This window comes from Acytostelium subglobosum, assembly GCF_000787575.1.
Source record: "Acytostelium subglobosum LB1 DNA, scaffold: scaffold8, whole genome shotgun sequence".
NCBI lineage: Eukaryota > Evosea > Eumycetozoa > Acytosteliales > Acytosteliaceae > Acytostelium > Acytostelium subglobosum.
In genome coordinates, this window is record NW_012236525.1 from 426,658 (window position 1) to 442,658 (window position 16,001).

The 16,001-nt window shown below is 43.7% G+C and overlaps 8 protein-coding genes across 8 annotated transcripts; 6 read left to right on the top strand and 2 right to left on the bottom strand.

Moving 5' to 3' along the window:
* Nucleotides 1–76: 76 nt before the first annotated feature.
* Nucleotides 77–1,111, top strand: SAMD00019534_045520 (hypothetical protein; the record flags this gene model as incomplete). Its single annotated transcript, XM_012900042.1, has 2 exons — nt 77–86; nt 234–1,111. 2 exons carry the CDS (start codon nt 77–79, stop codon nt 1,109–1,111), a joined length of 888 nt encoding a protein of 295 aa, XP_012755496.1.
* Nucleotides 1,112–1,881: 770 nt separating this feature from the next.
* Nucleotides 1,882–2,142, top strand: SAMD00019534_045530 (hypothetical protein; the record flags this gene model as incomplete). The annotated part of the gene is made up of 2 exons (XM_012900043.1): nt 1,882–1,891; nt 1,961–2,142. 2 exons carry the CDS (start codon nt 1,882–1,884, stop codon nt 2,140–2,142), a joined length of 192 nt encoding a protein of 63 aa, XP_012755497.1.
* A 271-nt stretch (nt 2,143–2,413) lies between these two features.
* SAMD00019534_045540 (hypothetical protein) lies at nt 2,414–5,404 on the top strand (the record flags this gene model as incomplete). The annotated part of the gene is made up of 4 exons (XM_012900044.1): nt 2,414–2,782; nt 2,868–2,951; nt 3,041–4,814; nt 4,884–5,404. 4 exons carry the CDS (start codon nt 2,414–2,416, stop codon nt 5,402–5,404), a joined length of 2,748 nt encoding a protein of 915 aa, XP_012755498.1.
* Nucleotides 5,405–5,651: 247 nt separating this feature from the next.
* SAMD00019534_045550 (hypothetical protein) lies at nt 5,652–6,574 on the bottom strand (the record flags this gene model as incomplete). Its single annotated transcript, XM_012900045.1, has 2 exons — nt 5,652–6,269; nt 6,344–6,574. Coding segments are annotated over 2 exons (849 nt in total), but the record flags the coding sequence as incomplete, so codon positions are not given.
* Nucleotides 6,575–6,886: 312 nt separating this feature from the next.
* SAMD00019534_045560 (hypothetical protein) lies at nt 6,887–8,330 on the top strand (the record flags this gene model as incomplete). Its single annotated transcript, XM_012900046.1, has 5 exons — nt 6,887–6,981; nt 7,054–7,220; nt 7,308–7,540; nt 7,603–7,890; nt 7,977–8,330. Coding segments are annotated over 5 exons (1,137 nt in total), but the record flags the coding sequence as incomplete, so codon positions are not given.
* Nucleotides 8,331–8,790: 460 nt separating this feature from the next.
* On the top strand, nt 8,791–9,817 carry SAMD00019534_045570 (hypothetical protein; the record flags this gene model as incomplete). The annotated part of the gene is made up of 4 exons (XM_012900047.1): nt 8,791–8,811; nt 8,891–9,106; nt 9,172–9,626; nt 9,688–9,817. Coding segments are annotated over 4 exons (822 nt in total), but the record flags the coding sequence as incomplete, so codon positions are not given.
* Nucleotides 9,818–10,143: 326 nt separating this feature from the next.
* SAMD00019534_045580 (hypothetical protein) lies at nt 10,144–13,165 on the bottom strand (the record flags this gene model as incomplete). The annotated part of the gene is made up of 3 exons (XM_012900048.1): nt 10,144–12,345; nt 12,438–12,710; nt 12,803–13,165. The coding sequence occupies 3 exons, from the start codon at nt 13,163–13,165 to the stop codon at nt 10,144–10,146; spliced, it is 2,838 nt and encodes a 945-aa protein (XP_012755502.1).
* Nucleotides 13,166–14,148: 983 nt separating this feature from the next.
* Nucleotides 14,149–15,866, top strand: SAMD00019534_045590 (hypothetical protein; the record flags this gene model as incomplete). The annotated part of the gene is made up of 4 exons (XM_012900049.1): nt 14,149–14,398; nt 14,459–14,663; nt 14,722–14,984; nt 15,049–15,866. Coding segments are annotated over 4 exons (1,536 nt in total), but the record flags the coding sequence as incomplete, so codon positions are not given.
* Nucleotides 15,867–16,001: the final 135 nt, after the last annotated feature.

The window sequence follows — 16,001 nt, forward strand, 5'->3', positions numbered from 1 at the left end:
ACGAAGCTAAGATTATCGTCAGTCTTTTGAACTCCTCTGTGATACATATATACAAATACTTAATAGATAGATAAAGATGTTTTGGGGTATGTTCTCATTTTTTAATGTATTGTCATGATTGATGAAATTCTAACCTTGTGCACTCAATCAATCAATCAATCATTTAATCAATCAATCACTCGCTCGACAACATTCATTCATTCGCGTTCATATTCTTAATCAATGATATATAGGATTGGAAGTTGGAAACAAGCCAGTGACATTCACACCACCATTCGATGCTCATTTGACTGCTGCATGTTTGACTGCTGCTGCCAAGGGTGCTGAGCGTAATGTTTTGGTCGTCAAGTATGACGGAAAGGAGTACTCGCTCTGCTCACTCAAGCTTGGTCTGCTCGAGTCATCTCAGGTCGATTTGATCTTTGAGGAGAACAAGGAGATCGTCTTCCAGGTGCTCGGTGGTGGTCAGCCAATCCACTTGTCCGGCTACTTTGTCTCATCGATGGATCACGCAGAGGAGGAGGAGGACGACGAGTTTGACGACGACGAGGAGATCGAGATGGACGACTCTGAGGAGGAGGAGGAGATCGAGGTCCCCCAGCCACAGAGCCTCAAGAGAAAGAGTGATGCTGCCGACAAGTTGGCTGCCATCCCAGTCAAGAAGGCCAAGGAGACTCCAGTGCCAGCCAAGCCAGAGGCTGCTCCAGCCAAGCAACAGACCCCAACCAAGCCAGCCGCCGCCGCTGCCTCCCCAGCCAAGAGCGCCTCGCCAGCCGTTGTCAAGCACCCCAACGGACTGATTGTCAAGGACATCGTCGTCGGCAACGGAATGCCCACGATCAAGGGCAAGACCGTGTCGGTCAAGTACGTCGGCAAGCTGACCAACGGCAAGACCTTTGACTCATCGATCCAGAAGCCATTCAACTTTAAGCTCGGCGTCGGTGAGGTGATCAAGGGATGGGACCAAGGTGTCCACGGAATGCGTGTTGGTGGCAAGCGTCAACTCACCATCCCAGCTCATCTCGCTTACGGTTCACAAGGCTCTCCACCCCAAATCCCAGGTAACGCTACTCTGGTCTTTGAGGTTGAGCTCGTCAAGGCTCAGCAATAAATCAATATGTTGCTGTACCCTTGTTATTAATTCTCGATCTAATATTTATTTAATTATTTATTTATTAACATCAATCTATTATTATCCACAACATTGTTGGAATCCAGTCGTCCAGTCAAAGTGACATCACATGTTATTATTCCATCTTTAGGAGGTATGGTTTCGTCACTGTATGAATATATATACAACTTATAATCCATAATAAGTATATTATTCAAAGAGTGATGTAATAATCATTCCCCGGTACATCCTCACACACTTACATGTCACTCACCAATCAATCAATAAATAAATTGATTGCCAGGGTGTGTCATGTGTGTGTGATCACACTCATTAGATCAATCAATACCCATCTCGCACACTCTGAATATAATATATATTAATATTAATGACGTATTTTAATTAAGTAGGAATTAGGACAATTGAATAGTAATGACGAATATATTTATAAAGAGATGATAAAATATTTTAAAAGAATATCCATTAAATCATTGGAATGGGTCCCATTCACAGTCCATTAAATGATAAATCATTGGATATTGGTATCTTTCCTACTACTTCTTAATACATCTGCCTACTAATCTCAATGTAATAATAATATTATTCTAAGTTTACAAAAATGCCCATTGTAATTAAATGTTTATAAAGTATCTAACATTAATGATCAAACATCGAGTCGACAACTATAAATTCAACAATCATAAGTGAATATACATCATTAAATCAAATACTCTAATACTCTAATACTCTAATACTACTCTACTTCTAAAATGTTGATCAGTAAGTAATACTATCCTAAATGGATCTTCAAATATAATCCAAATCAATAATATTAATCAATTTGAATAGAGAATATCTCATCCTTCGGTGCCGCCCCAAAGACCATCTCCAACACTCAGGTTGGTAGCTTCACCTCCACCTCGACCACCCAGTCGTCCAACCAGGTTGCCCTGTTGAATGGTGCCACTACCATTGACTTGAACATCCTCAACCTGATCATTGCTCACATCAACCTCAACCTCAGTGCCTAAACCTACTACTATTGTTAACCAACAATTGTTCGATGTTTTAGTATCCTTCCTTCAACATCCTGTCCATCTATTTATTGAGGAGAACCTTCTTTTGGCAACTATTAATAGTACCAATTGAACATGTAATAAATGTAAACTTACATCAATATTTAATCAAATTATTGAATTTATGGTTTGAGGAAATTGGAAAAACGAACGAAAGACTAGTTTGAGTGAACTTTGATTTGATTCATATCACTCATCCTTCTAAACAAATACAAAGTAGACAGATATGTCAAAGAATAATAATAATAGGAGGAGGAATGATGGAGACTCAACAGTACCAGCAAAGCTACTCACACCAGAGTCTGTTGAAGCATTCCAAAAGAGTCTATTGGGCAATCTGATATCTGCAATCAAGATATCGAATCAATTACCATTGGATGAGGACTATTCATATTATACGACATACCCTGTGTTCAAGAACAAGATGAATCAATTGGGTAATAGACTGTTGACATTGACACAGCGCTTCGTCACCTTTGAGAATCAAAAGAACAATCCACACATCTTTGAGAAGCATACTGCCGAGGACGTCGATGACATCTCCGAGCTGTTCCCATCAGTAGTAGATGTAGTAGATACCATCATTGACAAAGTAGTACGTATCTCGCGCTTCGATCAGCGTATCGGTGTCGATGCTAATCACGCTCCACGATCGATCATTCGATCAATCAATCATACAGGATGGCTTCACAGATCAGATTGACAAGTCACAAACATCGTCTCAACCAAACATATATATAGCAACAAGCAAGATAGCTTCAAAGGTAGGCTATCTACACTCATTCATTCAATATACCTTGCTAACCAACCCTCGACCCACTTCCCTCTTCCCTCGACAATTAATCAATCAAAGGGAGGCAAGTCAAACGAGTACAATATGTTCTATGGAGCGAATATACAAAGACCTCAGATGAAGTTTGAGGAACCTGTGGACAACTCAATATACCCATTCATTCCAAAGATACAGGAGAAGCCAAATGCAATGGTACCTTTGGACCCGATATTCGCAAAGGCAAGGGTGGAGGTGGTACATGGCAAGATCTCCAGGACAAAGGAGCAGGAGAAGCTGGTCTTCCCCCATCCCTACCAGCATGAGCTGGACAACCTGCAGTACACGCCCAAGCAGACACAGTCCTGCAAGGAGATGCTGTTCAAGGAGCTCGATCAGACCGCCTACACATGGATCGACAAGATCGACCAGCTGAAGGAGCTGCGCGACAAGCTCAATCAGGTCGATGAGTTCGCTGTCGATCTCGAAGCGCACAACTACCGATCATTCCAGGGCTTTGTCTGTTTGATGCAGTTGTCTACGAGGAGTGAGGACTTCATCGTCGACACGCTGGCCCTGCGCTCGCACATGCGTCTCCTGAACGAGCCTTTCACCAACCCGCGCATTGTCAAGGTGCTGCACGGAAGTGACAGCGACATCAAGTGGCTGCAGAACGACTTTGGAATATACGTGGTCAACATGTTCGACACTGGCCAGGCGTCGAGAATCCTCGAGTTCCCATCGGCGTCGCTGGCATTCCTCCTGCGCTTCTACTGCAACGTCGACGCCAACAAGAAGTTCCAGTTGGCTGACTGGCGCATCAGACCCGTGCCCGAGGAGATGATCAAGTACGCCCGCGAGGACACTCACTACCTGCTCTACATCTACGATCGTCTGCGTAATCAGTTGTTTGATCACAAAGGCTCGGCGACAGCTGGCACCCTGGTGTTGGAGGTGTTGCGCCGCAGCAAGGAGATCAGTTTGGTGCGATACGAGAAGGAACCATTCGATGAGAATCAATCATACATTTCCTTTGCTCAGCGACTTGGACTCAAGTATGGTGCGGCCCAGATGCAGGCTTTGAAGGTGCTGTACAATTGGCGCGAGAACATTGCACGAGAGGAGGATGAAAGTGTTCGATACGTGCTGCCCAACTCAATCATTCAGTTGATCGTCGAGAAGAAGCCAACGACGATGGAGGCGCTGCTGGCATGTTGCTCGCCCGTCCCACCATACATCAAGCAGCATGGACATGACCTGCTTCAAGAGATCATGAGGGCTCGTCTGAAAGAGAACCTGCCAGAGGGAGGCGTCATGGGCAAGCCAGTGAGCGTACTGGATAGGATACTACCAAAGTCCCTTGTAAAGACACCAGCTATATCACAGCAGGAGCAACAACAGCAACAAAATGCGACACCAACAAGCTCAATATCGACAAAGCAGGAGTCATCGATCAGGAGTCAATGGCTGACAGACACCTCCAGCAACATGGACGTGGATGCACCAGTGCAGACATTTATCTCTGCCGTTCAAAAGCGCACCGCGAGCATCTCGACGGCCAACATTGATAACCATTCCAATGGCACACTACCAAATGGATTGAACTTCAACTCGGACGAAGAGGACGAAGACGAGCAGGCTAGAGCACACAAGAAGATAGCATTGATGGTTAAGTCATCGTTTGACCCATCCTCTGGTACTGCTCCAGTGTTCAAACCAGTGATAGAGTTGCAACAAGCAACTGTTGCCAAGACTGATGATATTGAGGCAATGAATGTTGCCCCTGAACAAGCCAAATCAACAGATGCCACTGACACAAAGAAGAAGGAGGGCAAGGGCAAGAAACAGAAGCAAGAGAGTAAGTACCTTTATTGATGTTAACATCATTCATACATACTAACATATCTCGCCCGTCACCATGGAATAGTTCCAAAGAGTCTCCATGAGCGATATAACATTCCAACATCCACAAATACTACGTCGACTACATCACCAATGGATCTGGATTCACAACAACAGACATCTGCTGCTGACACTCAATCAACAACCACGTCCACTTCCACTGCGGAAGTGTCAACAACTCCAAAGTCAAAGAAGGATAAGAAGGATAAGAAGGATAAGAAGATGAAGAAGAAACTGCAACAGCAACAACAACAGAAACAAGCAACATCGAACCAAGCCAACAATACCTCCACATCCACTACCACAACTTCCACTACCAACAACAAGGAATCGGATGGTGTTGCGACAGATGCACCATTCGTTCCATTCGACTACAGTGCACACGAACAGAAGCTTGAGAGTAGTGATACCAAGCCTGGCACCAAACAACATAACCAAAGCTTCTTCAACATTGACTCCAAGGTGTCCTCCAAGAAGAGGTCAAGCACAATGAGATCAGGAGTCAACTCAACAATCTTCCAATCAAAGTCAAAGACCAAAAAGTAGTTGTAGTTTGATTGATTGAATGAATAAAGGATACTTATGTTGTTCAGATACATTAGGAAGATGGTACCATTGCTTGCATCGTCAGTGTCCAAGTTATAATGCCCTTGGAAAGGGACGATGTTTATTTGCTTGCAAGCCAAGGTTGCAGCAGCTGAGGGAGATGGTGACGTGCTCTTACTGATACACAATAATGTCGCGAATGAACCATGAACATGAATGAATACTCTACTCTTACTCTACTCGCTCACAGGGCATTCATGGACTCCTCATCTTCGATGTCCTCTGACTGTTCTTGTTGTGCTTGATCGCTCTTGGTCTGAGCTGGTGGTGTGGACGTTGTACTGGTGCTGCTCTCGTTTAGCTCCAGGGTGATGCGTAGCTCTGAGCCATCGAGCTCAGTGCCGTTGAATCTCTCCATGGCCGACATGGCATCGAGACGTCGTCTATAGGTGACGACGGCCTCCACCGGTGAAAGATGAGTCAGCAGATCAAAGTCCTTGACGGGTCCGATGATGCCAAATGCTCTGCCAATATCGGCGAGTGTGACGGATGGTGCGATGTTCTTGATGCGCAGTGTGGCGCCCATCTCCTCCAGGTCCTCAATGTCATAGAAGCCGTGACGGCCGTACTTTGGCTGTCTTGAGCCGGCCTGACTATAGTCTCTGATGCCTCTTGGGTCGAACAACGAATGATCGATCTGTTTGGATAGCACTATCTTCTTATGTGTCAGTGCATTGTTGTAACCACCGCGTCCATGGTAGCCGCCACCACTCTGGTAGTGACTATTATATGTTTGAGGATAGCTATATCTTCCATATCCTTGATTGTTCTGTACTGTGACAACTATATTCTTGTTTGTGTCGTGCTATTCATCATCAATGTCATTGTCAATGTCAATGTCACAGTCATTCATTCAAACATTCAACTATAACAACATACTGTATTATTATATTGTCTCTTGTTGAATGTGTTTGTTCGCTTGACATGGCCATCACCATTACTATATCTATTGTTATGTCTTTGTTTCTGTTGTGATTGAATAATGTTGTCAAGACTTGACTCCATTGGTGAAGGACCTGTTGACACAGGTGTAGTTGAAGCAGCTGCAGCAGGTGTATTTCTACGTGATTCCTTCTTTGCTTTTATAAACTCATCCAATGATTGATCCATTATTATTACTTGGTATATTATATATATATGTATATCTATAAATATCACAACAACTTATTATTAACTAAATAACTAATGTCAGAAGACTTCTGATCATGAGTTGTGTAGTAATTATCTGTGAGGGGTGTGTGATCAACTCATTCTTTCTTTTTTGAATTAATTTATTATTACTGTGTGTTGATCAAAGTTCACTCAAAGTGTGAACATCACTTCACATTCATTTAACAATCAATCAATTACAAATCATTCATATTCATACTACACTACTATACATATACATATACATATAATAATATATACAACATACTAAAGATGATGAGAGCAACAGAATATTTAGAGCATTTGAGGATCACATTCCCAGAGTTGATTGAACAAGTCCAGATCATTAAACATTGTTATGATCAGAAGTATGGATATTATGACAGGGTCAAGACAGAGAGAGCATGCATGAATCGGTTCTAACATACACCATCCATCAGACTTTATCATCAGTTGACTTCACAACTTGAGGACTTTGTTCTGCTGCCTCAGGTGGCCCAGAAGAATGAACTGGTCAACCTGTACGAGCACTTTATCAAGGAGTTTGAGTCTAAACTGAAGCCATTGAGTTTGGTCCTTATCTGTATCACTATAGCCTCTCATCTTGGTATGTATATTGTATTAATGTCATTTTATTGGTTGATTGATTGTATTACTAATAATTGTAATGATGAACAACAACAACAACAAACAGAGAATAATGAAAGCGCAAGGAAGTTCCTCGAGCAGATATCAGAAAAGGTCAAGAAGGATAAGAGTGGATACATCTTGTCATTGGCCTTTATTGCCTCCAAACATCTTGATGCCAAGCAGTTGCCAGAGGCAAAGCAGATCCTCGAGACTGCCAAGGATGAGCTCAAGGGTGTCACTGGCCTAGAGCAGACTGTCTACGCTTCATTCTACCAAGTGAACGCTGATTATCACAAGGTATGTTTGTTGTACAATCAATCGCAATCAAATGAACTGACATCAATCAATCAATCACTTAGATAATGGACCAACAGAGCGAGTTCTATCAGAGCGCATTGCTCTATTTATCGTACAGCAAGGAGATACCATTGCCACAACAGCAGACTCTTGCACTTGATCTCTGTATTGCTGCGCTGGTCAGTGATAATGTGTATAGCTTTGGTGACTTGATCGTCAACCCAGTGCTCAAGTCACTGGAGGGTACACCATTCGCATGGTTAATACAACTTCTCAAGGTCTACAACGTTGGCAACATCCATCAATACCAACAATTGATTGCCAAGAACCAAGATGCCTTGACCAAGATTGTAAGTTAGTTTGGTTTGATCATTCGTTCATTTAATCAATCAATCAATCATACTCATTCATACTCATTCACATTGATTACATGTAGCCAAAGCTTAACAACAATAAGGATCAACTGGCGCAAAAGATATCAATTCTGTCTTTGATTGATCTTGCATTTAGGACTCCTTCGGACAAGCGTTTGATCTCGTTTGCAACGATCGCACAGACTACTGAGCTGCAATTGGGCGAGATTGAGTTCTTGTTGATGAAGGCATTGTCACTCAAACTGATCAGAGGCTTGATCGACCAGATTGACCAGACCATCATGATCACCTGGGTGACACCACGTATTCTGGACATCAACCAAATCGCCACGATGAAGTCCAAGATCCTCGATTGGACCGACAAGACACAACAATCCCTTCGTATATTGGAGACTGAGACAGTGGACCTTGTCGTTTAATCCATTCCATCATCATCATCCTCATCATCTTGATCATCATCATCAAACATTCTCTCTTCCTCCATCTTCATCTTCATCTCATTAATTAAACAAACTTCCATTCCAGAGGTGTGTGCAACTTCACCATTCCCCCCACCCACACACTCACACACTCAAACAAACTTCCAAACACGCTCTACGAAACAGTTGATCAAACACCACCCCGAATGGACTGTTGTAGTGGGGGTTATACACATACGCACAAGCATAACAACAATAGAGATGGAGTAGCACATAATTGAGAACACGAGTTCCACATACATATATATAAACACACACAACAAGTTCAATTCAATATTAACATATATGGAGCAACAAGTTGACTAGTTTGTTCATTTACATCATCCTCAATCAAACAAATACATACACATACAAATAATAATAGTAATAATAATAATATATATAGATAAGTATAACAATGGATATAAACTCTAATATTGTAAGTATTTAATTATTTATTATTATTATTCAATTTAATACTAATATTAAAAATATGATATAATTTTTTGGATTAATAGGGAATTACAATTTATGTGGATCACAAGAGAACTACAAACAAGGGTATCAACATTCAACTATATCTTGCAAAGTTCTTCTTACAACATGGAGTACACAGGAACTACATCATGATCTATGACATTGCCTACAACTATGACAAACAAGCAGAGATTAAGAAGCATTCAATTCGTATTCCAAACTATCCATACATCGAAATCAATGGAGTATTGTGGGGTGTAAGTAGTTCGATCAATCTATCAATTAATAGTAGCCCAAAATATTAACTCTTGAAACTATTTAGGAAGGTGCAATGGTAGAGGAGAAGAAGGAGGAGGTTTTGGCATTGATTCAGCCATTGGTTGGAATTATTCCAACAGATGAGAAGTCAGAGATCATCGAAGCCTTTGTTAATAACAAGGTGGTCACAGAGGAGGAGATCAAGGAGGAGTCCGAATCACTCCAACTTGGTTACATCGATGCATCGATCAACGTCACCGAGTGGTTATTGTTTGGTTTGGTCAAGGGTATCATTAATGTTGCATGGCAGGCATCACCAATGGAAGTGCCAAAGCTCGAGGACTCTGACTACGAGTGCAAGGTAATCAGAACAAACTGGTACGGAAGACATCAGATTAGAACATACCGTTTCACACCATCAGAGATCTATCGTATGGATGAAGGTGTCATCAAGGATACCCTTTACTATGTTGATATCAAGGAACTTGTATGCCAGGATCAGAAGAATATTATTATCAAGTATGTATATATATTTACTTAACTTGATGATTCACCATCCTAACATTAATTATCTATTTAGGAATACAAAGGAGGACCAGTACATTCAAGGCAAAGAGAAAGAGGTTGCTAAGATCATTGAGATTGTTACCTCCAGAGCATACTTGACTCCTAATGGGGAGGGAGTTTGGACCTCAACATTGGTATCATCATGATCCTAGGACTGAAGTAGTTCAACAATCACAAACCGATTCAATGTCTATATATCTATAGTTTTATATATAACACCTATTACACAAACATATATATATATGTATTTATTATTATATATACCTTATTATCTTATCTGTACATATACCTCCAGAGAGATACTATTGAATAAACAAATACCAATCATTTGGTATCTCCTTTGGGAATAACTAAAGAGAACAAAGTAATGAATGTTGTATTAATAGTTGTTGTTGTTGTTGATGTTGACTATTATTAATTAATATTGTTTATTTCGACGTCCAGCAAAAATGGATTGAATGATTGGCAACTAGTTGACATTGTTAAGCTTTGATTTCTGGCTGGATGGTTTGAATATCTTGAGTATCTCCCTCTTCTTGTCTCTATCTCCCTTCTCTCTCTCCTTGTCTCGGTCATTCTCGCGATTAGCCTCTAGGCTCTTGTCGTTCTCTATGTCTCTATCGCGCTCCTTTGACTTGGCCTCGTCACCATCCATTTTGGGCGACGACTTGCTGGAACCCTCCTCATCGTCGGTGGTCGTGGTGGGCTTGACACGCTTGTTCGGACCGCTGTCGCTGCCATCGTCGTCCAGTCTCCTCTTGTTGACCTCCTCCTGAGATGCATCCTGGCCTGGTTCGATTTGGTCTGGTCTGGGTGATGAGTGGAGTGGTTGCTCGCCGCCCTTTGTATCCACAGATGTCAACTCCTTCTGACTCTCTGTGCTTGTCTCCTTGGTTGATGATGGAGAGGCAGATGACGATGCAGCAGGCTCTGTCTCCTTCTCCTCCTTTCCTTCCTTTCTTGGTTCGTCTGGCAGTGTCTCAGATGAGGCAGATGGAGCCTTAGATGATTCCTGTGGCTTCTCCTTCTCAGTTTCCTTCTCCTTCTCCTTCTCTTGTGCTGCGGCTGGTGGTGTGGCTGCGGATGGTTCCTTTTCCTTTGATGGCTCCTTTGATGGTTCCTTCTCTGATTGTTCGACCTTCTCAGCGTCCTTCTCCTTCTCCTTGTCCTTCTCGCTTTCTTCCATTGTGACATTCTCCTCCTTATCCTTGTTTGTTACATCAGATGTTGTTGGTGGGGGTGGTGTAGCTGACTTTGGTGCATCCTCAACCATCTTCTCCTTTGGTGCTGCCACCTCCTCCTTCTCCTTTGGTGCTGTTGTTGTCTCCTTCTCTGTGGGCTTGGATTCCTTTGGTTCGGCATCCTCACTCATTTGAACATCTGTTTCGCGCACTTTCTCCCCTTCTGGAAGCTCTCTCTCTATCTGTCGTGCTCTCTGACGTTCTCTCTCGCGCTCCCTCTCTCGCTCTCTCTCAAGCTCACGCTCGCGTTCTCTCTCGCGTTCTCTCTCACGCTCTCTCTCAAGTACGCGCTCACGTTCAGAGTCTCCTCTCTCGGGCTCCCTTTCTATCTCCCTTTCGCTTGATTGCGCTCTGGAGCTGAGTTCGCCAAGAAGTGGAAGTGTGTTCTCCTGTCTGGATGACTTCATGCGATTCTCATCAAATCCACGTCTGTCTGCTGGTCTGTCAATGTCCATGAGCTCGCGGAGTTTAGACAGTCCACTCTCCTCCAACTTGTTGGGGCCAGAGCCACCGCCATTGTGGTGGAAGTCCTCCATCAGACCATGCTTGGTCTCTGGTGAAGATGCAGAGTGCATCTCCTTGCCCTTGCTCTTTTGTGTGCTCTTGTTCTTCAGCGAGATGTCGAGCTCATTCGATGAGGGCAGGCTGTTGTTCCTCTCCTCGCCAGCCATGGCGATCTCAGAGAGCTCGGGAAGGCTGGGCACGCCACCAGGGCCGTTGTTGTTGTTGTTGTTGTTGATGCCGCCGAGGTTGCTGTTGACACCACCGAGGTTGGGACGGCCATTCCTGTGCTGATCGACGGCCATCGCACGACCTGGTGAACCTGGCTCGATGGTCGTTGGGTTGAGCTTCTCGTTGTACTCTCCACCTGGCTCCTTCTCGTCTCTGCCGTCTGCCGTTCCATCCTTTTGTTTGCTAATGAGTATCTTGAGTTGGGCAAAGCGGGCCTGGATCTGCTTGTTCTGTGGATCAAGCTCGGCAGCCCTCTTGTACGCATCCAACGAGTCGGTGTACTGGTTGCAGCTCTCGTACAGGGCGCCCAGGTCGTACCAGACCTCGGACACGTAAGGGTTGATCCTGATGGCGCGGGTGTATGCGTCCAATGCGTCACGGAACTGATTGATCTGGTAGTAGAGCACACCGATCGAGCACCAGAAGGTCGGGTTTCTCGCGTCTCTGTACACGGCCTGCTGATAGGCATCGTAGGCCTTCTTGTATTTCTGCTGGATCATGTAGCAACGTCCTAGCAGGTACCAGGTCTGAGCGTCCGAGGCGTCGGCATCGATCGATCGCAACAGGAAGCTGATGGCATGCTCCTGATTGGTGAAGGATGGGTTATGATGGTAGAGCAATCCCAATGATTGCAGTACCTTTGGATGTGATCCATTCTCCTTCAAAGCTGCCTCAAATGCATCCTTTGCTTGGTTATACTATGTACAATTGATTGATTGATCGTGTTAGTGTTGTGTGTATGATTGATTGATCTTCATTCACATCACGTGATGTGATGTGATGTACTTACATCTTTCTGCATCTCATAGACTAAACCGATCTGACAGAGAATGTCGGCAGAGGTGAGAGGACGGGGAGGGTTCTTGAGGAGACTGTTAAAGTACTCCAAACTCTGCTCACTCTTGCCCTGATGCTTGTAGAGTATACCGAGACGGTAGAATATCTCATTGGCCTTGTCAAACTTGTTGTCCATCTTTAGCACTGCAGTGAATGCCTCCTCTGCATGCTCATACGAACCATATCGGTCATAAAGTATTCCGATACCATACCACAAGTTAGGGTCCTAAGATGATGGCATTGTAGATGTTAGAGTCTTGTTGTGTTGATTGATTGATTGAACGAACGAATGATTGAATGAACGAATGAGTCCGTTACCTTTGGATTGGGAAGATGATAGAGTGCATGCTGATAGGCACTGTAGGCCTTTTGGAGATCGTCCAACATGAGGTAGCAGTTGCCAAGGTCGCCCCAAGCCTCGCCATTCTTCTCATCAATGGTGATGATGCGTTGGAAGAACTCGGCGGCCTTTGTGAATTGCTCCTTGGACTTGAGAATGGAGCCGATCTGGGACATTGCCTTGATCGAATGTGGATTATGCCTCAGCACCATCTCGTAAGAGAAGATTGCCTTCTCATGATTGCCCAACACCTCTGCCACCGAGCCCAGTTGAGTCCAAACGATCTCATTCTGTTCTCTAAACTTTTGTGTAATGGCATTCAATGCATCGTTTGCTGCCATTATTATTATTTGTTTGTTTGTGTTTGTTTAGTTGATGTTTAGTATGTGTGAGTGTGTGTGTGTGTGTGTGTGTGAGAGTTGGATGAGGTGTCGGCTGGTGTCTCTAAAAAAGGTAATGTTTTAGAAGATCTGTATCTGTATCTGAATGATTGAATGAATGAATGAACAAATGAATGAATTGAATTGTAAAAACACCTTATTTAATATATATAAACTTATAATATATTTATATTTATATATAAATAAATAAAGGGATAAGATAGAAGAATGAGATATGAAATGATGGTTGTTGTGTGTTCAATGGAACAAGATGTGTGTGTTGGTGGTGGGTGGACTTGGAGCGGTGGGGTGGGTGTTCTCCCCAATTATTACCCCGCACCCGATAACAAGTCGCGGTGGGGGTGATCTATGTGTTGGTGTGTATGTGGAGCATAGTGAGGGGTATGTTTGTCATTCACCCACCAACATTGATAGAAAGAGAGCGTGTTTGTGGACCCAGGTGGCGGTGTTTGTTTGTGTGAATATATTATTGTGGGTGAAGAGTTGTTGGTTGGTTTGGTAGTGTGTGAGTGTAGTTGACTTGTTAACAAGCCCATTCATCTGCCAAGGGGTTAATGAACTTCACATCTATAAGATGATGACTTAATGATAGTGAGTATTGATTGATCAAATAGAGCTCTATTTATATACATATATGGTATGTAAGACGAGTCAATGACCAGATCAGTGTGTAACTATGTTGTGTTTGTATGTGCTTTCCTCATACAGGTGTTTGTCAACCACAAACCCCACCACCAACGCGCGCAATTTTTGAACCGAGTCTCGTGTGTCAGATCATTCAAATACTTTGAGTCCTTCTTCTAAGTAACAAACCAACGAGCCAGGTTGGGGAGACTCCAAGTCTATCTAATACATTCAAACACACATACACTCATCATACACATAAACATACATACACATATCCACCCTCACCCTTCATCATCATGGATGGACAAAAAGAAACAAATAGCGGCAATAGTACTGTTGCCATCAATGTTGACAGCCCCGTTATCAATAATGTTGACAGCCCTGTAATCAACAATGTCGACAGTCCCATCATTATGACAGAAGTTGTCGATGTTGACAGAAGCAATGGTAATGGTAGTGGCGTCAACGGCAGCAGCAACAATGACAAGAAGACCGATTCCATTGATGTCGACAGTACAAATAGTCCAATATCCAATATAGATCAAGGTATGTTGACCTGCCCGCATCCACTCACTCGATGATGGTTACTAACAACATGTTATTCAGATAGGAATACACTGCGATCAATGTGGCAGCTGCCATCAGTTCAGTACTTTATAACAGTGTTCAAGGACGCACTACATATCAAGGTGCCAATATACATCGATGACCTGGAGAATGCACTTCTCGAGCCTGCCAACGACGACAGCAAGACACTGCTCGCTGATTTGTTCATGCCAGTGTTACGTGGCCTTGTAAAGGGTCCAATAACGTATGTTGCCTCAACCATCCAGTCCTGTCCTGTGCTCCAACTAACGTCAAACCCACAGCGCTACCACATGGGAGAAAGTGTTAAAGGTTGAACTGGGCAAGCGTACGAATGTGTTCCACAAGAATCCATTTGGACAAGGAGATCATTTCACAGACGTTAACATCAGCAATAGATTGCTGGCTATCAAGTGTCTCTGTGATCTGCACATGAGCAAGACCAAGTCAGTGCTGGACCAAATCAACAACAACCCAGATCTCGATGCAATGCGACCCGAGTCCATTGGAAAAGACGAAGAAGGACGACTCATCTGGTTCTTTGATGGTATGATTGATGTCATATGATTGATTGATTGATCACCAATACTAACACTACTGGACTATGTTAGATGGAAGATTATATAGAGAGGCACCGCCACCTCCTCGAGGCACACCATCAAAGTCACGCAAGTCATTGGATGGCAAGGACAGGAGATGGGAGGTAGTGTGCTCGACAAAGGAGGAATGGGTCGAGTTTGTAAATAGTCTGGCCGGTAGCACAGATGATCAGGTGAAGGAACTGCACTCATTGTTGGACAAGGAGATAATGCCATTGGGATTGGCCAAGATCCAAAACTACAAGAAACTGGTCACAAAGAAAGAGCGAGAGAAGAACAGAGAGACACAGCTGGCACACAGAGCCGTGGCGTCACTGGCGTTGCCACCTGGCTACAGACAGTTCCGATCACCAAGGCTGTTGGAGCAGAACTTGAAGAAGCTGGAGGCGGAGCGATTGGAGAAGGAGAGGAGGAAACAGTTGGGCTTGCCAGATGACGAGCCAGATGAGGAGGACGACGATGACAATGACGAGGACAACGATGAGGATTACCTCGATGACGATGAGGAGCAAGTCGAGGCAAAGACAAAGAGAGTGAAGCGTGTGCCAATCGTGCCACTGCGACAGACAAGCAGTGGAAGAAGGATCATTGCACGTAAAGTCGATCAGAATGGAATGCCACTGCTGTCATCAGATGCCAGAAGGTTGGCTGAGGACGCCGCCATGGAAGAGGACAATGTTGAGGACACCATGGAGGATGATAATGATCAAACATCTACTACCACAACTACAACCACAACAACATCCACCAATGGACATGATAATAATGATCAAATGGAGGAGGAGCAGGAAGAGGACAACAAAGAGGATATTGATGCCGATGACCAGGAATAAATAATCCCAGCCATCATCGTTTAATACAATTTTGATTGATCAGTCTCGAATAATACATATTCCATTAGAGCCACGCTCTTTGATTGGATCCTGGTCGGTAAGCCGTGTCCATTGGTTGTCTTGTATTGAGTA